Genomic DNA, 17,972 nt, shown 5'->3' with positions numbered 1-17,972 from the left:
ATAATTTAATTAGCTTTGTGCACATTTCGCTGAGCGAAATTTGCACAAAATGAGCGCAAATAAAGTAAGCATTTGACTGCATCTCGTCCGAGAAAAATGTTCCGAACAATGTTTAATATCGGAGAGAATTCCAAAATTTGGCCCTTCTGAAAGCCGCAAATGGAATCCGTACATTATTTTGGTCCCTTTCAGAACCCCAAAAGTAGCGTAAAGATTTCATTTAGTAAACTGTTTTAAACTGCTGCTCTAATTCGGAGAATACAAACGAAATCTTCCGAAGCCGAATGGTCCTTTTCAGGACTAAAAAATCCTAAACGGTCGAACGGTATCATATCAGTTAATATCTATACACATCTCGCGTCCTACGTCAATCTCGCGGTTATGTCTCCGACATTAGCTACTCCAAGTTTTTTATATTGCACAAATAATCAATTGTTACTACTCATAATTTTTGTAAAGTCCTACTGAATTTAATCACTAAAATCTCTTTTAGAACTTGACGGTAACTCCAGACTAAGAAAATTGGCCAAATTTCACAGCAATTTTCTTTTCTTTCTGGAAATTTTGTGTCCTGAACTCGGCTGCTGATATAAACTAAGACTAAATCTATGCACTACATTCTGTTGTTTTGTTCTTGAACACCTTGCGGTCGACTTTTAAATGTACGGGATATTTTCGTTACGATGACACTAAACATCCTTACAGGTACCGATACTGAGGTTCATGTGATAAAAGAAATCTACCAACATTTTCCCTCGAGTTGATGAATTATAAATTGATAGCATTTTACAGTACCATGACAGAGATTAGGCTTCTGTCCGTTTGCAACGCTTAGACACCGGACTGGAAGACGTGAAGTACGTCTGCAGTGCCACTCACGAATTTCAGTGTTGGCATTTTTCAACAGACGGGCTGTTTCTGCTGACTATCTGGTAGTTGCAAAAAATAAAAATCCAATCTTGGAGCGAAGAAATAAAGCTGTCTGTTGAAATTGAACGGTAAGAATAGACGTGAATGTTGTTACATGTTTAGACAGTTTTTTTTCACTCGAGCGCGGTCATCATCTGGAAAAATCAAAATACTTTGAAATAGAAACATTTTTATTTGTGTTTATTTTTTTGTTTGTTTTTGACATATATCAATAATTTACATTGTATATCGAGCATGAGATGCAACTTCACCAGCAGTGTGAAGCTGCTTTTGCATTTTAGTTTTAGTTGGGTTTTTCAGTTTTACTTAATATTTGGAAAATCTGTTACACAATGCTTTCGTTTCGTTTAAAATCCTTGGGTTCTTTATTTTTCAATGAAGATTTGTCTTACCAATTTCTATCTATACTTTCGTTAATAAGAAACTAATCACCATGTTTTCCTTCCCTTTCGAGTTTCACTATTAACACTAGCTTCTACAATAGTAAATGTGGGAAACTGAGGCGGTGGCATTACCGAAAAATTTAGACTAGTCTATTTGTTTGATTTTATGGTCAGCAAAACCCAAAACAAATCTGAAATTTTTATTAGCATGTCACTTACACGATTTCTGTTAAAATTTTTACTACTCGTAACATTTTTTTTTTTTGAATTTTTTATTCATCTATCACATATCAAAAGTTTTGTAATCACTCGCCAGAAGTTGTTCCGTTTTCACCGTCCCACCATCGAAATCACCAGTCACATCTAGCGACGGACCGTGATACAGACAGGATGGTGAAAATGAATTTCCTTTTTATTACATATCCGCCAGTTGGAAATTGGTCCTGAATTTGGCGGCTCGTAGTGTCTTCTAATATCCTTTTATCAGTGAGGCCACATGTTGCTTCTCTTCCTCGGATAATCCGTTCTTCAGTGTCCGTCTTACTGTTTGGGAGGGAAAATTGGGTGCGGGGGAGAAAACGAAACAAAAAGAAAACGGTTGAGTGAGAATTGAATTTTCCCGTTTCAGTGTTTTTTTTTTCTTGCATTCATGCCGAGAAACACTCATGCAGAAGCTCTTCCAAGCGCAAAAGGAAAATCCCTGTACGGTACACAAAAGAACAGAAGGGCACATGCTGACTACCGACTGTCGGGTTAGTTGGGGGAACTGGGCAAGAGGAAAAACTGAAGCTTTAGACGCCCCTTGAGATTGAGTAATGTGGTGCACAAAGTTGGATGGAACCTGCACAGTCATTTTCACTTGCTTTAGAATGCTGCTTGTCATACGGCAGGGCGGCGGCAGGCTACGATACTCCTGAATGTTGAACAACATGAAGTTTTGCATTTCAATAGGTTTTTCTTTAGAACGGACAGCTCGGATGAAGCAGCTTGCTTCGTAATTTAGTTCTGCATGGTGGCACATTCACACGGGCTGTCGGTAGAGTACAATTGAATTTCATGCCTTTTTTTATTCATTCGAACGAATGGTTTTTTGTTAGTCTTGTTATGAGAAATGGAACAGGTGAATGAAAGGGGTTTGAGTAGTTGAACAATTTTATGTTACGACTATGAAGAATTCAAGCTATTCGCCTAATGATGTGCCGTTTTGGATCTCATACAATGATAAATAGCTAACCATATAGTCACTAAAAGGTTACTAAAAACTAAGCTTTATAGAATTGAATGACCATTTCGGAATGGATTATTTCAAAACTTAGTGTTTTGAGATCTGTACGTAAAAATAGCCTGAGAAATTGTACGTAAATATAGTGCTTCGATTTGATTGAAACTTTGCACTCGTCTTGAGTATAAATTGTACAGAAAATGATATCGATTCAGTTTAAGACTGATCTTTCTAAAGGGTGGATGCATTTTTTTTGTGGGCATTTTCTTTAAATCATCGTAACTTAGAAATTGTTAATTGAACATAATGGTGTTCAGAAAGAAGTTATGCGAAATAGATTGGGTACTCTGATACAATTGTCGCTGGAAGTGTAAGTTGAATGGTTTTTTCAATAATTGAAAAACTAATCGATAAAATAAAACTAAAAATAATTCTCTCTTTATCATTTACTCACTCATTTCATTCTAAATTTGTTATTGAAACGTGAATGTGATTGGTGTCTTTTTGAAAATGGAAAAGTTATTGCTAAAACAGGCATTTGAAAAAGTTATTGACGAAAAATAGTCACTAAAACACTAGAATATTATGTACCGAAACCGCCATCATGATTAAAAAAATATCATGATACAGGTTCTATCGCATTCTCATGAAATCTAATGCATGATTTCATGATAAAAATGAATATCATGAGCAGTGTTGGGAAAATCATAATCAGAAAATGTTCATTTCAATAACACTCGTGACAAAAAAAGAACAGTTTAAGAGATTTTCTTAAAAAAATGAATGACTGAAAAAATCGCTTCCGCGATTTTCAATCATGTAATAAGCATACAAAAAAATTCTGAACCTCAAAGTTATTTTTTTGTGTCAGCGAAACTTGATGACGAATTTTCACCCGCAGAAACATTGCTAAAGAAATAATCGAAAGAGAGAAGAGTCTTCAATGATATTTCGATGCTGAATTTCCACTACACTTCAGTTCGACACCGAAGTGATTCGTGAGAGATTTAACTGTTATATTTTCATCAATAAAAATATATATCCGCTAAATAAATTTGCTACAGAATCGCAGTTGAGAAATAAAGACTGCAATATTTTTGATGCACGCAGGGTGGTCAATATGAACAACAATATTTTTTCCTACACTCCAAATAGTGATTATAGTGGCAAAAGGTTGTTTTAATTCCAGCTTTTACTTCTGCGTATGGCATTCAAACTAAATTGGGTAATATTTTTTAATCACCGGCATATCATGTTTTGGGATTGGTTTTTATTAATGTCTTTATTACCATCATAACTATCATTTATAACAGCACTTGTTGCTTCTATTGATGATATTACTCCACCACCACGGTATTGTCGGGTAAATACATCACCACTATTATTGTTTTGACAGAGTAAAATGGCGGTTTTACTCAGTATTGTTTGTCAAATCATCATGAATACACACAAAAAAAATTGAATTTTACAGGTGACAAACAATCATTCAAACAATGTAATTCATAATCTCATTTGTAATCACTTAATGTTAGATGAGCTTGAATTTTACTGGTTTCGACTGTAACTGTATAAATTTAAATGCACCTTTTACCAGGCAAGCAGATGCATGCTTCTGTGGATCGGTCGATTAACAGACGTACTTGCGATCCAATGATTCTCGGTTAATGTCCCGACGGTTGCTCTCAGTATTCTTTTTTTTTATTTCAATGAATTTCATGTATGGAGTTTTAGACACAATATTAAATGTTTTTCCACGTAAATTTGCGTGAGCTGCGACGCTCCATTTATGTGCTTCTAATAAGATGTAAAATCACAGGGTTTTTTTTAAAGTGTGTAGGTTAACTTCAGAGCAAAGCTTCAAAATAATGGAAATAAATTTTCAAAATCAGTGTTCAATTAAAACTGTTTATAGCGCAAAATTATCTTCAGTGATGAGGCGCATTTTTGGTTGAATGGATAAGTCAACAAATAGAATTGGAGTATTTGAAGCAAAGATAATCCAGACGCTATTCAAGAATTACCGTTGCATCCCGATAAATATACTGTTCGGTGCTGCAGGTCGCACAAGCAGTTCAACATGAACTGCTACGCACTAATGAGTCAAAGACGAAACGTAAAACAAATTTGAAAATGGGTATATGCACCTAGCATAAATTTGGGGGTAAAAAAGATTAAGTTTTTGCCTTTCTCTATAGAAAGGTATTAGAATTGCTGGAAACACCGACTTTCGAACGGAGCATCGGAGACCCATAGTGTTATATACCATTCGACTCAGTTTGACGAGAACTTTTAGAAGATATTTGAACGCGCTCAATTTTCTCAGAGATGGCTGAATCGATTTTAACAAACTAATGCTCGTTAAAAAGCTACTGTCGGGCCATTGATCAAGTTCAAAGATCAAATGGCTGTGACTTTTGGTTCCAGAGATATGATTGTATAAGTGGCGTAACCGACAAAACACGTTGATTTTTACCACTCTTATTTTGGGATCACCTCTAATTTCGTAAAGCGCTATTGTTCAAAAGTTTAAGCACCTCATGCAAAATTTGAGCTAAATCGGACATGCGTACGGGGTGATGTCTGGCGGTTAAGATTTGAAAATTTTCGATCTTGATATAAATATATTTTCATGAGACTGTTATGAAAGAAGAGAAAGGCATTATCACACCACTAGGTGGATTAAGAAGGGTTTTCCCCTTGAAATTATGCACTAACTTTCCTCCGAAATGGCTGAACAGATGAAAGCCACTCTTGCCTTATAGAAAATATTTGAATTTCATGCGGATCTAACTTCTGGTTCGGAAATTACTGGGTGGCGAGTGACTGCAAATTCAATAGTTTGCTTTAATAGAATAATGTGTAAAGATGAGCAAATATCTCGAATATCTCAAATAGTGAAAACAAATTCTCTATTTCACAGTTCTAGCAAGTTGACAACCACATAAATTCACATCGGATCTACGGTCCCCGGAGTCCGGTTTCGGAAGTATTGGAAATAGTGGTCAGAAACTTCCAAAACGGAACTAACTCACTTTTGTCAGAAATGGCTAAACCGATTTTCTTAAACTTAGATCTATTGAAAGGTCTTATGGTCCTTTACAAAATTTATGAATTTTATCTAGATCTGACCTCGGTTCAGAAATAACAGGATGATGAATGTTTGAAATGTCAAGCCGGTATATGAAGCGACGATGTAAAACGAAACGAAAAATTCTGTTTAATTGAACTCAAAACTGCTCCAATAGGCCATGAAAGTGGTTGATCATACAAACCTACTTCGGCTATACCGGTCCCCGCAATCCAGTTCCGGATTTACTAAAACAAGTGAACAAAGCTTCCAAAACGAATCTCACTCACTTTTCTCCGTAATGACTCAACCGATTAACTTAAACTTAGATTCAAATTGAAGATTTTACGGTCGTTTACAAGTTTTTGAATTTGATTTTAAGTACGGAAAATTCATCTAAATTGGACTCCAATCTATAAGTCATGCAAGTTAATGGCCATACGAACCGACTTCGGCTACACCGATCCCCGGAAAGCGGATCCGGAATTTACGAAATTTGGAATAGAAATCTCCAAAACGGAGCTCAATCATTTTTCTACAAGATGGCTCAAACGACTTTCACAAGCAAATGTTTCAAATAAAAGGTAATCTAAAAAAAATATCTTCTAATTTTGGCTCGAAATTATTTCGATATTCGTGCTATGCTAGTTTACGTCGGAACAAACCTCCCAGTTTCTATTGAATGAGCAGTTTTTTTAGGAATACCACACTGAAACGAAAATCTTATTTATATTCATTAGATTTGTCATATGAATCACATGCAGAATATAATTCATGGAAGTTGTATGAAAACTTATAATTATTCATTGAAAGTGTACGTTAAATCTAAATAGACGTACCATAATGAAAGTTATAAGAATATCCGATATAATTTATAATTTATATGGAAATTCGATGAAACCTCACTCGTTATATAATTTATATTCATTGGATGTGTCATATGAATCGTACGCAGATGATATTTCTTAAAAAACATATGACAACTTATGACTTTTAATGGAACTCTACATAAATTCTAAATGATGTTCAATAAATTTCATCTCTTCATAACCTTTATAATATTGATAAGAACACCATATACAAGTTATGTGAAAAGTCGATAAAACTTAAGCCAATATAATTTGAATATTCATTACATTTTCCTATGGAGGGCATGTTGATTATATTTAATAAAAGTCATGTGAAAACTTATAACCCTTATCGAAAGCGTACATAAAATCTGCAACAAAGAAGAAAAAAGAGACACTGTTTTTCTAGCTGATGAAAATAGACTGCTTGAAGCTGAAGAGAGAGTTGTGTCTTCGATATTCATCAACAGCTTCAAACAGGTTTTTAGGAAGTTCCGCATCTCAATGTTATTTTAAATCACTGATAAGACAGTTCATTCAACTTCGTTCAAGGATATGCCTTGACGGACTTTGAAATAAATATCCGGTACGTTTCATTACTCTGTCTGTCTAGTAAGAGGATTAAACATTTTTATTTTCGGTCTCGGGATTCAACTTCTCCTCCGCAAATATCAGAAGGTGCCTCCTTACAGAACTGACCACTAGTATAGCTTAAATCCACGAAAAAGGTAGTAGTTTTCGATTATTTGCTATTCGTAGTGCATCTGATTCGTCTGATAACTGAAAATATCCGATGAAATCCGCCAGTCCCAAAGAAGTAAGTGTAGTTGAAATATTATAATAAGTTTATATTATGGAACGATATAAAGCGATATAGCGAAGAATATAATCACAATAAGTTTTAGATAAGACAATTATTTAAAAAAATTAAAATTTGATTCCCTTAAGCACCATAATCCCAGTATTTTTAATTTGAATCATATACGTATCACTTGTTCAAACAAATGGCCAGCAAAGATCAAAGATGAACCTATCCATATATATTCGAAGGTAATATAATATGCGTTTTGGTTGGTAAACGACTGGACAATGCGTAATTCAGGCCCCAGTGTGGCTCTTAGCCTCTTGTCCAGTAACTCCTATCCCTACCTCCCCGCGGTGCCGGCTGAGGTACGAGCAACCAGAGGAAAGATCGGGTAACCAGCCCCGGTGGGACCTTGGTCGTATGCTAACAGGGAAGGGGGTACTCTTTAGAGGATGTCGGAGCGTCTGTACTCCATGTTAGGAGCGGCTTCAAACAGCGTCTGTTCTGGTATCTAGCGGCTGAGTATGAAATGCTGTATCCCGTCCAGCTAAATCCAAGGTGGCAACCCCACCAACGGGATCGTCCTAGTGCTAGTTGGGACGTTAAACAGAGCAAGCACGATGATCCTCCGGCGAGACAGGGTGTTGGCGTAGGCCTAATAAGCCGCCCGTAAAACATTTATTACGAATAATACAGGAGATAATACGACCCGGAACAATCGGCATAGACCGACGCGACGGAATAAGGACTACTATTGGAAACTTGGAACATGGAACTGCAAGTCGCTAGGTTTCGCAGGTTGCGAGTATGGAAAAACGGACATCGAGCGGCTACCTTCTACCAAAGCTGTGGCACAACGAACGAGCTGGGAACTGGTTTTATAGTGCTGGGCAAGATGCGTCAGCAAGTGATTGGGTGGCAGCCGATCAACGCTATGATGTGTAAGTTGAGAATTAAAGGCCGTTTTTTCAATTACAGCATCATTAACGTGCACTGCCCACATGAAGGGAGACCCGATGACGAGAAAGAAGCGTTCTACGTGCAGCTGGAACAAGCCTTCGACGGCTGCCCACGCAGAGACGTAAAAATTGTCATCGGTGACATGAATGCCCAGGTAGGAAGGGAGGCAATGTACCAACCGGTAATCGGGCCGAACAGCCTGCATGCCGCATCGAATAACAACGGCCAACGGTGTGTCAACTTTGCGGCCTCCCGTGGAATGGTAGTCAGAAGCACCTTCTTTCCCAGCAAGGATATCCACAAAGCTACCTGGAGATCACCTGACCAACAGACAGAAAACCAAATCGACCACGTTTTGATCGACGGAAAATTTTTCTCGGACATCAACAATGTTCGCACCTACCGCAGTGCGAATATAGATTCGGACCACTACTTGGTTGCTGTATGCATGCGCTCAAAACTTTCGACGGTGGCTACCCAACGTCGAAACCGAACGTCGCGGTTTAACATCGCGCGGCTCCGGGATGCTGGAGTAGCCCAAGATTACGCGCAGCAGTTGGCAGTGGCACTACCAACGCAAGAGCAGCTTGGTGCAGCTACTCTTGAAGATGGCTGGAGAGACATCCGTTCTGCCATAGGTAGCACTGCATCAGCAACGCTAGCTAGGTACGGCGACTCCGAACGTAAGGAACGACTGGTTCGACGACGAATGTGAACAGTTAGTGGCCGAGAAGAATGCAGTTTGGGCGAGCAAGCTGCAGCACCGGACGAGATCGAAGCGATAGAACAGCTGTTCCGTGCTAATGACACAAGGAAGTTCTACGAGAAGATGAACCGTTCGCACAGAGGCCATGTGCTACAGGCCGATATGCGCAAGGACACCAACGGGGATCTTCTCACGAACGACCGTGAGGTGATCGAGACGTGGCGGCAGTATTTCGACGAGCACCTCAATGGCGATGTGGCGGAATACGAAAGTAGCGGCGCGGTAACGAACTTGGGAACGCGTGCGGAGGACGATAGACTGCCGGTCCCAGACCTCCAAGAAGTGGAGGAGGTGGTAAGCCGGTTGAAAAATAATAAGGCCGCTGGTGTTGACCAACTTCCAAGCGAGCTACTAAAACACGGTGGTAATGCACTAGTGAAAGCACTGCACTGGGTCGTTACCAAGATCTGGGAGGACGAGATTTTACCGGAGGAATGGATGGAAGGAATCGTGTGTCCCATCTACAAAAAGGGCGATAAGCTGGATTGCTGCAATTACCGCGCGATAACTCTGCTGAACGCCGCCTACAAGGTACTCTCCCAAATCTTATGCCGTCGACTTTCACCGATTGCAAACGAATTCGTGGGACAACATCAGGCAGGATTTGTGGGCGCTACCACGGATCAAGTGTTCGCCATCTGCCAGATGTTGCAAAAGTGCCGCGAATACAATGTGCCCACACATCACTTATTCATCGATTTCAAATCAGCCTACGACACAATCGATCGAGATCAGCTATGGAAAATCATGCACGACTACGGATTCCCGGACAAACTGATACGATTGGTCAAGGCTACGATGGATCGAGTGATGTGCGTTGTTCGAGTATCGGGGATAAACTCGACTCCCTTCGAAACTCGCAGAGGGCTACGGCAAGGTGATGGCCTTTCGTGTCTGCTATTCAACATTGCTTTGGAGGGTGTGATAAGAAGAGCGAGGATAGACACGAGTAGCACGATTTTCAGAAAGTCCGTTCCGCTACTTGGCTTCGCTGATGATGATCTACGTATCTTCCATCTTCTCAAAGTTGCGTGCTATAATATCAAATAGCACGCAACTTTGAGAAGATGGAAGATACGTACATCGGACTAAAAGCTGAGGCCAAGCGGATCGGACTAGACATCAATGTGTCAAAGACAAAGTACATGAAAGGCAGGGGCTCGAGAGAAGATAACGTCAGCCGATCGAGCAAAATTCGCCGTCGTACGAAGTACGTACGAAGGGCATGTTGTTAGAATGTTGGAGGGCATGTTGTTAGAATGTTGGAGAACAACCCGGTTAAAATGATCCTCGATAATGATCCGACTGGTATAAGAAGAAGAGGCGCGCAGCGGGCAAGATGGATTGATCAAATTGAGGACGACCTGCGGACCCTTCGCAGCTACCGAGGCTGGCGGCGAGCAGCCATGAACCGAGTTGGATGGAGACGCCTCCTGTATACAGCAGAGACCAGCGTGGTCTACGACTGAAAGAGTAAGAGTAAGTAATATGCGTTTCATAAATTGTTCCAGATTATAAGGCGCGCCTATAAATTTTACTCAGCCTGGAAATTTCATTCGTTAATTGAAAATCTTGTAAAATAACGTTAAGAAGAGTTATATGTTTCATAAGATTATCTTATATATGTGACATGTATCCAACAAGCTTGTAGCTATCATTAAAAATTCTAATAGTGCAAAATCATTAGAACATCATATAATGTGAAAAAAAAATTTAGCTCAGTGCACAGTAACAAGTCATATGAGAAAGGCAATCATCAGACCACTAGGTGGATTAAAACAGGTTTTATATGAAATTTTTGCTCGCCACCGAACCCACCGTGCATTTCTCACACCTCCACAATACGAAATAGCAGTGCGCCTTTTCAGATTCTTTGTGAAATGTTTATGTTTCTGCAAACACTATTTTGCAGTTCTAAAATCATCCAAAAGCCAATTACGGCTGGGCAGAGCAAATTCAAAATCAAAATTATAAGATTTAAAAACTTGTAATTGAGAAATTACACTCAATTGTCTTTTTAGAGCAAATTCAGCAGCTTGAAGTTCTATATGGAAGATCTATAACATAACAGAAACTGGAACAAACGTATCCCCAGCAAGCCGTTCTAGTTTTATTTATTTGACCAGTTCTTCTGTCAAATTTAAAACTGGTCTACGATGCCGTTCTATTTTTCGTATATTTGAAACCCGAGTAAAACACTGCTGGGGCTGCCAGTTTTTCTTGTTATAGAATCCAGATTTAAATTTTGTAACTGACATAAATTATGCATCTAGAACTAGAAAACTCCTGAACTTGCCCTTATTAGTTTTTACAACTTTTTTATGAAAATTTTCATAGACAAATGCTGTCCACAAACAATTATATTCCAATATATTATCGGTGCACTATTTCGTTTCCTTAGTGATGAATATCTTCTAGCGATGTTTTTCCTATTACCGAATATCTCATACAGTTTATTACATGAGTAAAACTCAGAGAAAACAAAGACCGTATGTCAGTAGAATAAAAGCAACATAATGGATAGAATTTGGGGTTCAGATCAATGTCAAAACCACGGTATTTTTTCCTAGTTCTACTATATCTGGACATAGGTAAAGTGGAATCTGTGACACTTGCATCGTACGAGAATACGGTATATATCGAGAACAAAATGCCAATTTGATGCAGTATTCGAGCAAGTAATTCCTTTCGAAATATCATGTTAAACAGAAAACTCAAATTTATGTAATAAAATCAATCTACTTTGATGGAAGGAAGCATGCAGAGGATCTGTTTGTTAGTAAGACATTCGACATTCCAGTAAGCCAGACCAAAGGCTTCCAAAATTCAAAAATAAAAAATAAAAAAAACGCAGATAGCAGAAAAGAATTCACCAGTACTATTCGTCTTATATGCTATTGGTTGGGATGGGATGAGATTGCACTGGAAGCACGCGGTTACACTATCTACAATGCGCTTCCCGTCACTCGGCTAGACTGGTGAATGTCCACTGCGTTCCACCGTGAACCCCTCGCGCGTTCTCGACCTCTTAACTATAGAAAATACCACAAAAGTAGCCGTGTTTTAGTTATCTACCACCATCGAAAGAACGGAACGTGTGGTTGCAAAAGATTAGAAAGCAATATTGCTTGAAAAAAAAAAAGAAGTTGGTGTACTTGGGCGCATAAAAGACTTACACGACTTCCGATCTGCCTGCCGCGTTCGCTTCCGCTCTCGTTGTGCAGGCCTTGGAGTGGTTGCTTTGGTGGCTGTTTTGACCAACGACTCCAAAATTTCGTCGTCACCATCCGTGAAGCTTTCGTCCCGATTGTGATTACTACCGGTGAAGCTACTGTTCAGTGTACTGTGGCCGCTACTGTTCATTAATGTTACAGGCGATGCCGTCGCATCTCCTCGTCTTCGTCGCCATGTTAAGGTTCCACTCATTTCAAGCTCCTCCCCGGCTGGTCCTTTGGTTGGTGTTCCCAGCAAGGTTCTGTGTGAGAAAGAAAAATTTACCAGTCGTCCTAAAAACTATCGATAGTAACTTGCACTAACCTTAACTCAACATCGGCTCGGTCCTCCTTAGTACCCTTGAGTTTGGCAACATCAACAATCAGCTTCCCTCTAGTCTTGTTTCTCTCTCTGTGATTGGCCTTCTTCTCAATCTGCTGCTGAACACGCTCTCGCGTTGTTCGATATTCGAGAGCGAACTCCGACACAATCCGACAAAACTCATTTGGCCGAGACTCGGCAATGCGGTGTTGAGGAACTCCTAACCATAGTAGGAACTTGCGATACCTGCAAAACGATGGTCTCATTGGTATCGGGTTTACAGAACACATATTTTTTTCATTTAATTCATCTTACCTATTCTGTACCCTCCTGTGGACAATACTTAGGATAATGATGCGTTCGGCACAGTCCGCCAGGAAATCGATCAGCTTCTGCTTCAAATGCGGTGCCGTGTCGTGTTTGCTGATTAACTTTAACCGATCCCAGGAAGCTTTGCATTCCGTTTCCAGGTAGGTGACGTTGTGGGACAGCTCTCCGAAATCGGCTTTCGAAGCCCGTGTGATGGGGCCAATTTCCGAGTACAGATCCGTGGTGTTCGCTTGAGTCTCCATCACCATGTGACACAGATGATGAAGCAGCGAGTGTTTGTGAACGGTATCCTTCACCTCCGGCACTTTTGCGAGGTAATCAATTTGAAATCCTTTAACCGGTGCCCCATTTAGGAAAATGCCGATCTTCAACAGTGTGGATAGAATGCACTTGAAGGTCAGATTACTCTTCAGTAGCTCAATACCCTGTTTCAGATCCATCAGTGGCTCGGCGATTTCTTTTTCGATGTTCTCAAAGTCAAGCTTGAAAGCCCATAACTTGAGTCGAGCTCCCAGTTCCGATATGGACGACAGCGTCAGCAGGAACTGTTCCGCGGTACCGAGTGGCAGTTCTGGATTCAACATCTGTGCTTCCTGGATCTTGCAGCGTTCCTCGTCCGTCGGTAGCATATTCAGAAGTTTTTCAATACCCTCCCGGGTAACCACCGTGGAGTCCATTTTTAGGATTGCCGCCTTGATGGCCCTTGGCGGTGGAAGCTTCGTCATGGCGATGTTGATAGCGTTCGATCGTTTGTGGTCCAGCACGATAATTTCTTTATTTTTGTTCAGCTCCTGCTGCTTCTGTAATGGGAGTTAATTCGTTATTAGAAAGAATATTCGTTGCAGGATTAGGATAACGGTTTTATCATAAGCAAAAAAAAAGAAGAACGGCTTCCGCTACCGAGAAGTTTCGTCTCTGGGTTGCAGCACAACACCTGAAATTCATAAACCTTGCGAAATGAATAAAACTTCAAGTTAAAAAGCTTAGCTTGGCATGCAATAGAAATGATAATAAGGTTTGACTCTGTATTTGGTCGGTAATGAAATAATGAAGGTCATTAATTGCATTTTAAAGGAAAAATCACGAAAAAATAATTCCGAATTTATTTTGATGAAATCCTGAAGATTTCTTCGAATACCTCTGATCATATTTTGGACACTCTGTTGGCCATCTTTTTCTATCCAATCAGTTTGGCAATGACAGAGTGGAAACATATATTGTAGAAGCCAAATGAATGATAAACTCATTGAAAAGATGATTTTTAGAAAAAGATACACGCAGAGGCAGGACTCGAACCTGTGTTCTTATGCAATCTGTGCATACGAGTTTTACCATTTCCGACTCTGAGCCTTTGTAGGCACAGTTCTACAACAGCACCGAGTTAGTAAGCATACATCGAACAATGATCTAAATCCTAGCCGCCTCACAATCGGTACCATATATCCAAACATCTTCTCTGTTAATCAGACAACAAACACTACCCAAGTAACCACGACGCATTATAACTTCACATTAATTCAACTTTAAAAATTCGCGTAAAATTTGATTAAATGTAACGGAGTTACAAATGTTTTTACAATGCTGTTATAAAGCTGGAAAGGGCGATTATTAGACTCTTATAAGATTATTTCTCTTATAGTTATTATTAAAGTTTCGTTGCTCCAAAATATAGCTTTGAATGTCGATATATAGCACGACGGAAGGTAATATAATAAATAATGCTCAGTTACGTTTTGAATACAAATTTAATGCACATTGCTTTAAAGTATGTAGGATTAGTGTAATTATACATTAACAATGTAAAAATAGAGTTGTAAATGTGCAGTGATATAATGCATATGGTTACTTGGGTAGTCTTCTCATTCTATACCTATTTTCCGCTCAAGCACTGGGTAGGACTGTGTCTATCACAGCTCAGAGTGGCGGAAAAGGAAAAACGCGTATGCATGGATTGCATAAAACACAGGTTCGAGTCCTGCCTCTGAGCGTATCTTTTTCCAAAAAATCCTTTTTTCTGTGAGTTTCTCATTCATTTGGTTTCTCCAATATATGTTTCCACGCAACCATTGCAAAACTGAACTTGGCTATGGCGACTTTACGTTAAACAAACTAAAAATTAATAAATCGTCAACTGTCCAATATTTCTCGATTAGGTGGAATTGGAGGCAGTTGGGTAGATTGTCAATTGCTGCGAAAACTCAGGTTCATTGTGAGCTTTAAAGTACGGATGAATACGCTTCAGGTACTTCTGTTTGTACATTTGGAAATCCATCATCTTGTTTTTCACGAAACCTGGGTCCGCATCTGAAAATTTTTTGCTAGATCAGAAGCTTTCTAGAGAACGGCAATAACGAACTTGCAATTTGAACTTGCTAGGGACTTCATCTCGACCGATGACTCGATGGTAGTGCTCAAAAGTTCGAGGGCCTCAAAAAAAGTTCCTATGCAAAATCGGATATGGGTAAGCGGTGCCGTTCGGCGGTCAAAGTTTGAAATTTTTTTTTTTATTCCAAAGAAACATCTAGATTTAATGTTATTTAGAGAATTTTTTTTAAATCGACTTTCTGGGAAATCTTAAAATTTTTCAAAGTCCCAGAGTCGATTTTTTGAAAAAAAAATATTCGAGATTACACAAAATCTTGACGTTTCAGGTAGTTCTAAGTCTTTCGACATCAAAGAATTTCTGAGACAATTGGCATAAAAAATGTTTGATTTCGGAAATTCAAACTTTCCCAGAATTCCCAGAAGAGAATTAAAAAAAAGAAGTTCCAGAGTCGAATTTATTCAAAAATAAAAAAATAAAAATAAATTCGGGATGGAACTAAATCTCGACGTTTCAGACAATTCTAAGACATTTGGAGTAAAAAAAATTATGTAACCCCTCCCCCCAACCCTCTCCCTATGGTGATATTTCAAGATCGAAAATTTTCAAACTTTGACCGACGATCGGCACCGTTAACCCATATCCGATTTAGCTCAAATAGGGTCTTTCTGAGGTGCCTAAACCTGAGCATTACCGCTTAACGAAATTAGAGATAACCCTAAAATATTGGCACCCTAATGAGGATGCATCTATCATATTTCGTAAAAAACTCATTGTACAACTTCCGGACATACCTTTTGGCCACGAAATTCTAGTCATTCACGAAATTCTAGACTCAGTACCTAATGGGTACTGGTTTGCGCAAAGCGTACATGCATATTTTGCTTACTTCTCCGTTTTGTCTTAGACTTATCAATGCATTAGCAGTTTATGTTAAAACACTGCTAATGCCACTCCGCGGTTCGTTCTACACTCGAATATGCCTCGGTTGTCTGGTCACCGTACTACAAAAACGATATCCAACGCATTGAAGCAATCCAACGAAAATTTGTTCGATTCGCTCTGCGTCGGCTTCCTGATACCGTGGAACCTTCCAAGTTACCATGACAGATGCAAACTGATTGATCTCGATTGGTTATCTGTCCGTCGCGATGTCAGCAAGGTTACTTTGGTGGCAGATCTCTTGCTGATTTTACAAAAAGATATCCATCGCCGTATTTTTCGAAACTATTCTTTCCTTTCCGATCCCCTATGCTAGAACCATTTATGGATACAAGGACCATTTTGCAGCATGTGTCGCATAATCAACCACTATTCCAATTCATTCGACTTTTATCTATCGCGAAACGTTGTCAAAAAATTGTTCCTAGGATTACTATCTATTTAAGTAAAATGTATCATTTGGTTGATTGTAATCTGCTGATGCAAAAAAAATGAAGAGGTTTTATGCCTGTTAGAGAGCAAGTTGTTTTGTAAATAGCAAAAACTTCACGGCTTCTTAGCTTAGATTCTGTTTCTTCTCGCAGACGAATTCTTCTGATGCACCATCATTGCTGGCATGGTTCGTTTTAACACGTGCAATGCAGCTTCCTATTCTTAGTTTCACGACATCGACATCGATATTTTTAATCTGATCACGTTGAATTTTCCCGAGGTGGGTGTCCAAAATCAATCTTCAATTCGCTACTTCCATCAAGTATAGCATTTTGAAACAGAATGAATAGTTACAAAAAATATTCAGCACTCAAGGATGAAACATTTCAAAGCAAATTGCGGTCGAAACATTCCAGATCCGATAACTAGAAGCGCTACAGTAAAATAGTCAGTGCATCCAGACAACAAATGATTTTTTTTTAATTTTTACAAAATCTCATGACGTAGAGTTCACCTAGCATAGACTATCGCTTGACAATTCTACACCGAGTTGAAGTTAGTTCGTTAAAAAAGTTTCTATTGTTTGGGATTTGATTCGTAAAAGGTTTGTTCAGTGAATGTTGTAAAACCTAATCAAATGAATAATTTCCGGAATAAATTCGATGAGTAGTAACCGGAAAATAATGTTTTTTTTGGGTCGTTCTAAAATGCACGATTGTTATTGCGACTTCCGGTTAATTGATATTCCTTGAAAACCCTTACAATATGGGTATCCCGAATCCGATCCGACGGGTACGGGTCGGGTTCGGGTGTAGAAAAAAATGTTTGTCGGGTTCGGATAACAATTTTTTTCATTTTAAACGGGATGGGTCAGGTTAGGATACAAAATAATTTTCGGGTTTCGGGTATTTGAACCCGACTAACCCAGTTTTTTTCGGGTTGAGATCGGGTACGGCTAAAGATTTTTATAGTTTAACGCGTACGGGTAGGGTTCGGGTTTGCAAAAAAATTTATTCTCAGGTTCAAGTCGGGTAAGGGGATTTTTGTATCTTAACCACGAATATCTCTTATATTTAACGCAGCAACATAATTTTTTCTCCATATCATCTGAAACATGATCAGCAACTAATGATAAAATTGTCAGTAGTATGAGACAACCACGAATAACTCAAAATTAATAACTCAAGACGTTGCACTTCGGTGCAAATAAAAAAAAGTGTTCTGTAAGTAGCAGAAACTTTATGTCTGCCTAGCGGTTTATGTTGAGCTGCTAGGTTACATAACAGTTCAACATAAACTGTTATGTACTGACGAGTCGAAGACGAAACATAAAGTATATCAAAATTAAAGTTTTCCTAAATGTTTAGTATGAACAAGCATTAAGGTGAAATTCAGTACCAAAATAAGGCGCGCAAATTTTCAACCGCATG

The 17,972-nt window shown here is 39.0% G+C and overlaps 1 protein-coding gene across 9 annotated transcripts in view; it reads right to left on the bottom strand.

Annotated features, from left to right (window-relative positions):
* Positions 1 to 1,082: 1,082 nt before the first annotated feature.
* LOC131437244 (FH1/FH2 domain-containing protein 3) overlaps positions 1,083 to 17,972 on the bottom strand; it is a 328,287-nt gene continuing 311,397 nt past the window's right edge. For 6 of the 9 annotated variants that reach the window (XM_058606462.1, XM_058606465.1, XM_058606463.1 and 3 more), the window contains 4 exons: positions 12,831 to 13,645; positions 12,519 to 12,761; positions 12,158 to 12,456; positions 1,083 to 1,856 (listed from right to left, as the gene is read on the bottom strand). In XM_058606462.1, coding sequence (XP_058462445.1) covers positions 1,783 to 1,856; positions 12,158 to 12,456; positions 12,519 to 12,761; positions 12,831 to 13,645 — 1,431 coding nt within the window. In that variant the 3' untranslated portion in view covers positions 1,083 to 1,782. Of the gene's footprint in view, positions 1,857 to 11,854; positions 12,014 to 12,157; positions 12,457 to 12,518; positions 12,762 to 12,830; positions 13,646 to 17,972 lie in introns of all 9 variants that reach the window. The other 3 variants (XR_009230739.1, XR_009230741.1, XR_009230740.1) reach the window with 2 other exon arrangements.

The sequence above is a fragment of the Malaya genurostris genome, chromosome 3 (genome assembly GCF_030247185.1).
Source record: "Malaya genurostris strain Urasoe2022 chromosome 3, Malgen_1.1, whole genome shotgun sequence".
NCBI classification, from domain to species: domain Eukaryota; kingdom Metazoa; phylum Arthropoda; class Insecta; order Diptera; family Culicidae; genus Malaya; species Malaya genurostris.
The sequence above is the reverse complement of the archived record's forward strand: the minus strand, read 5'-3'. Positions and strand labels throughout refer to the sequence as shown.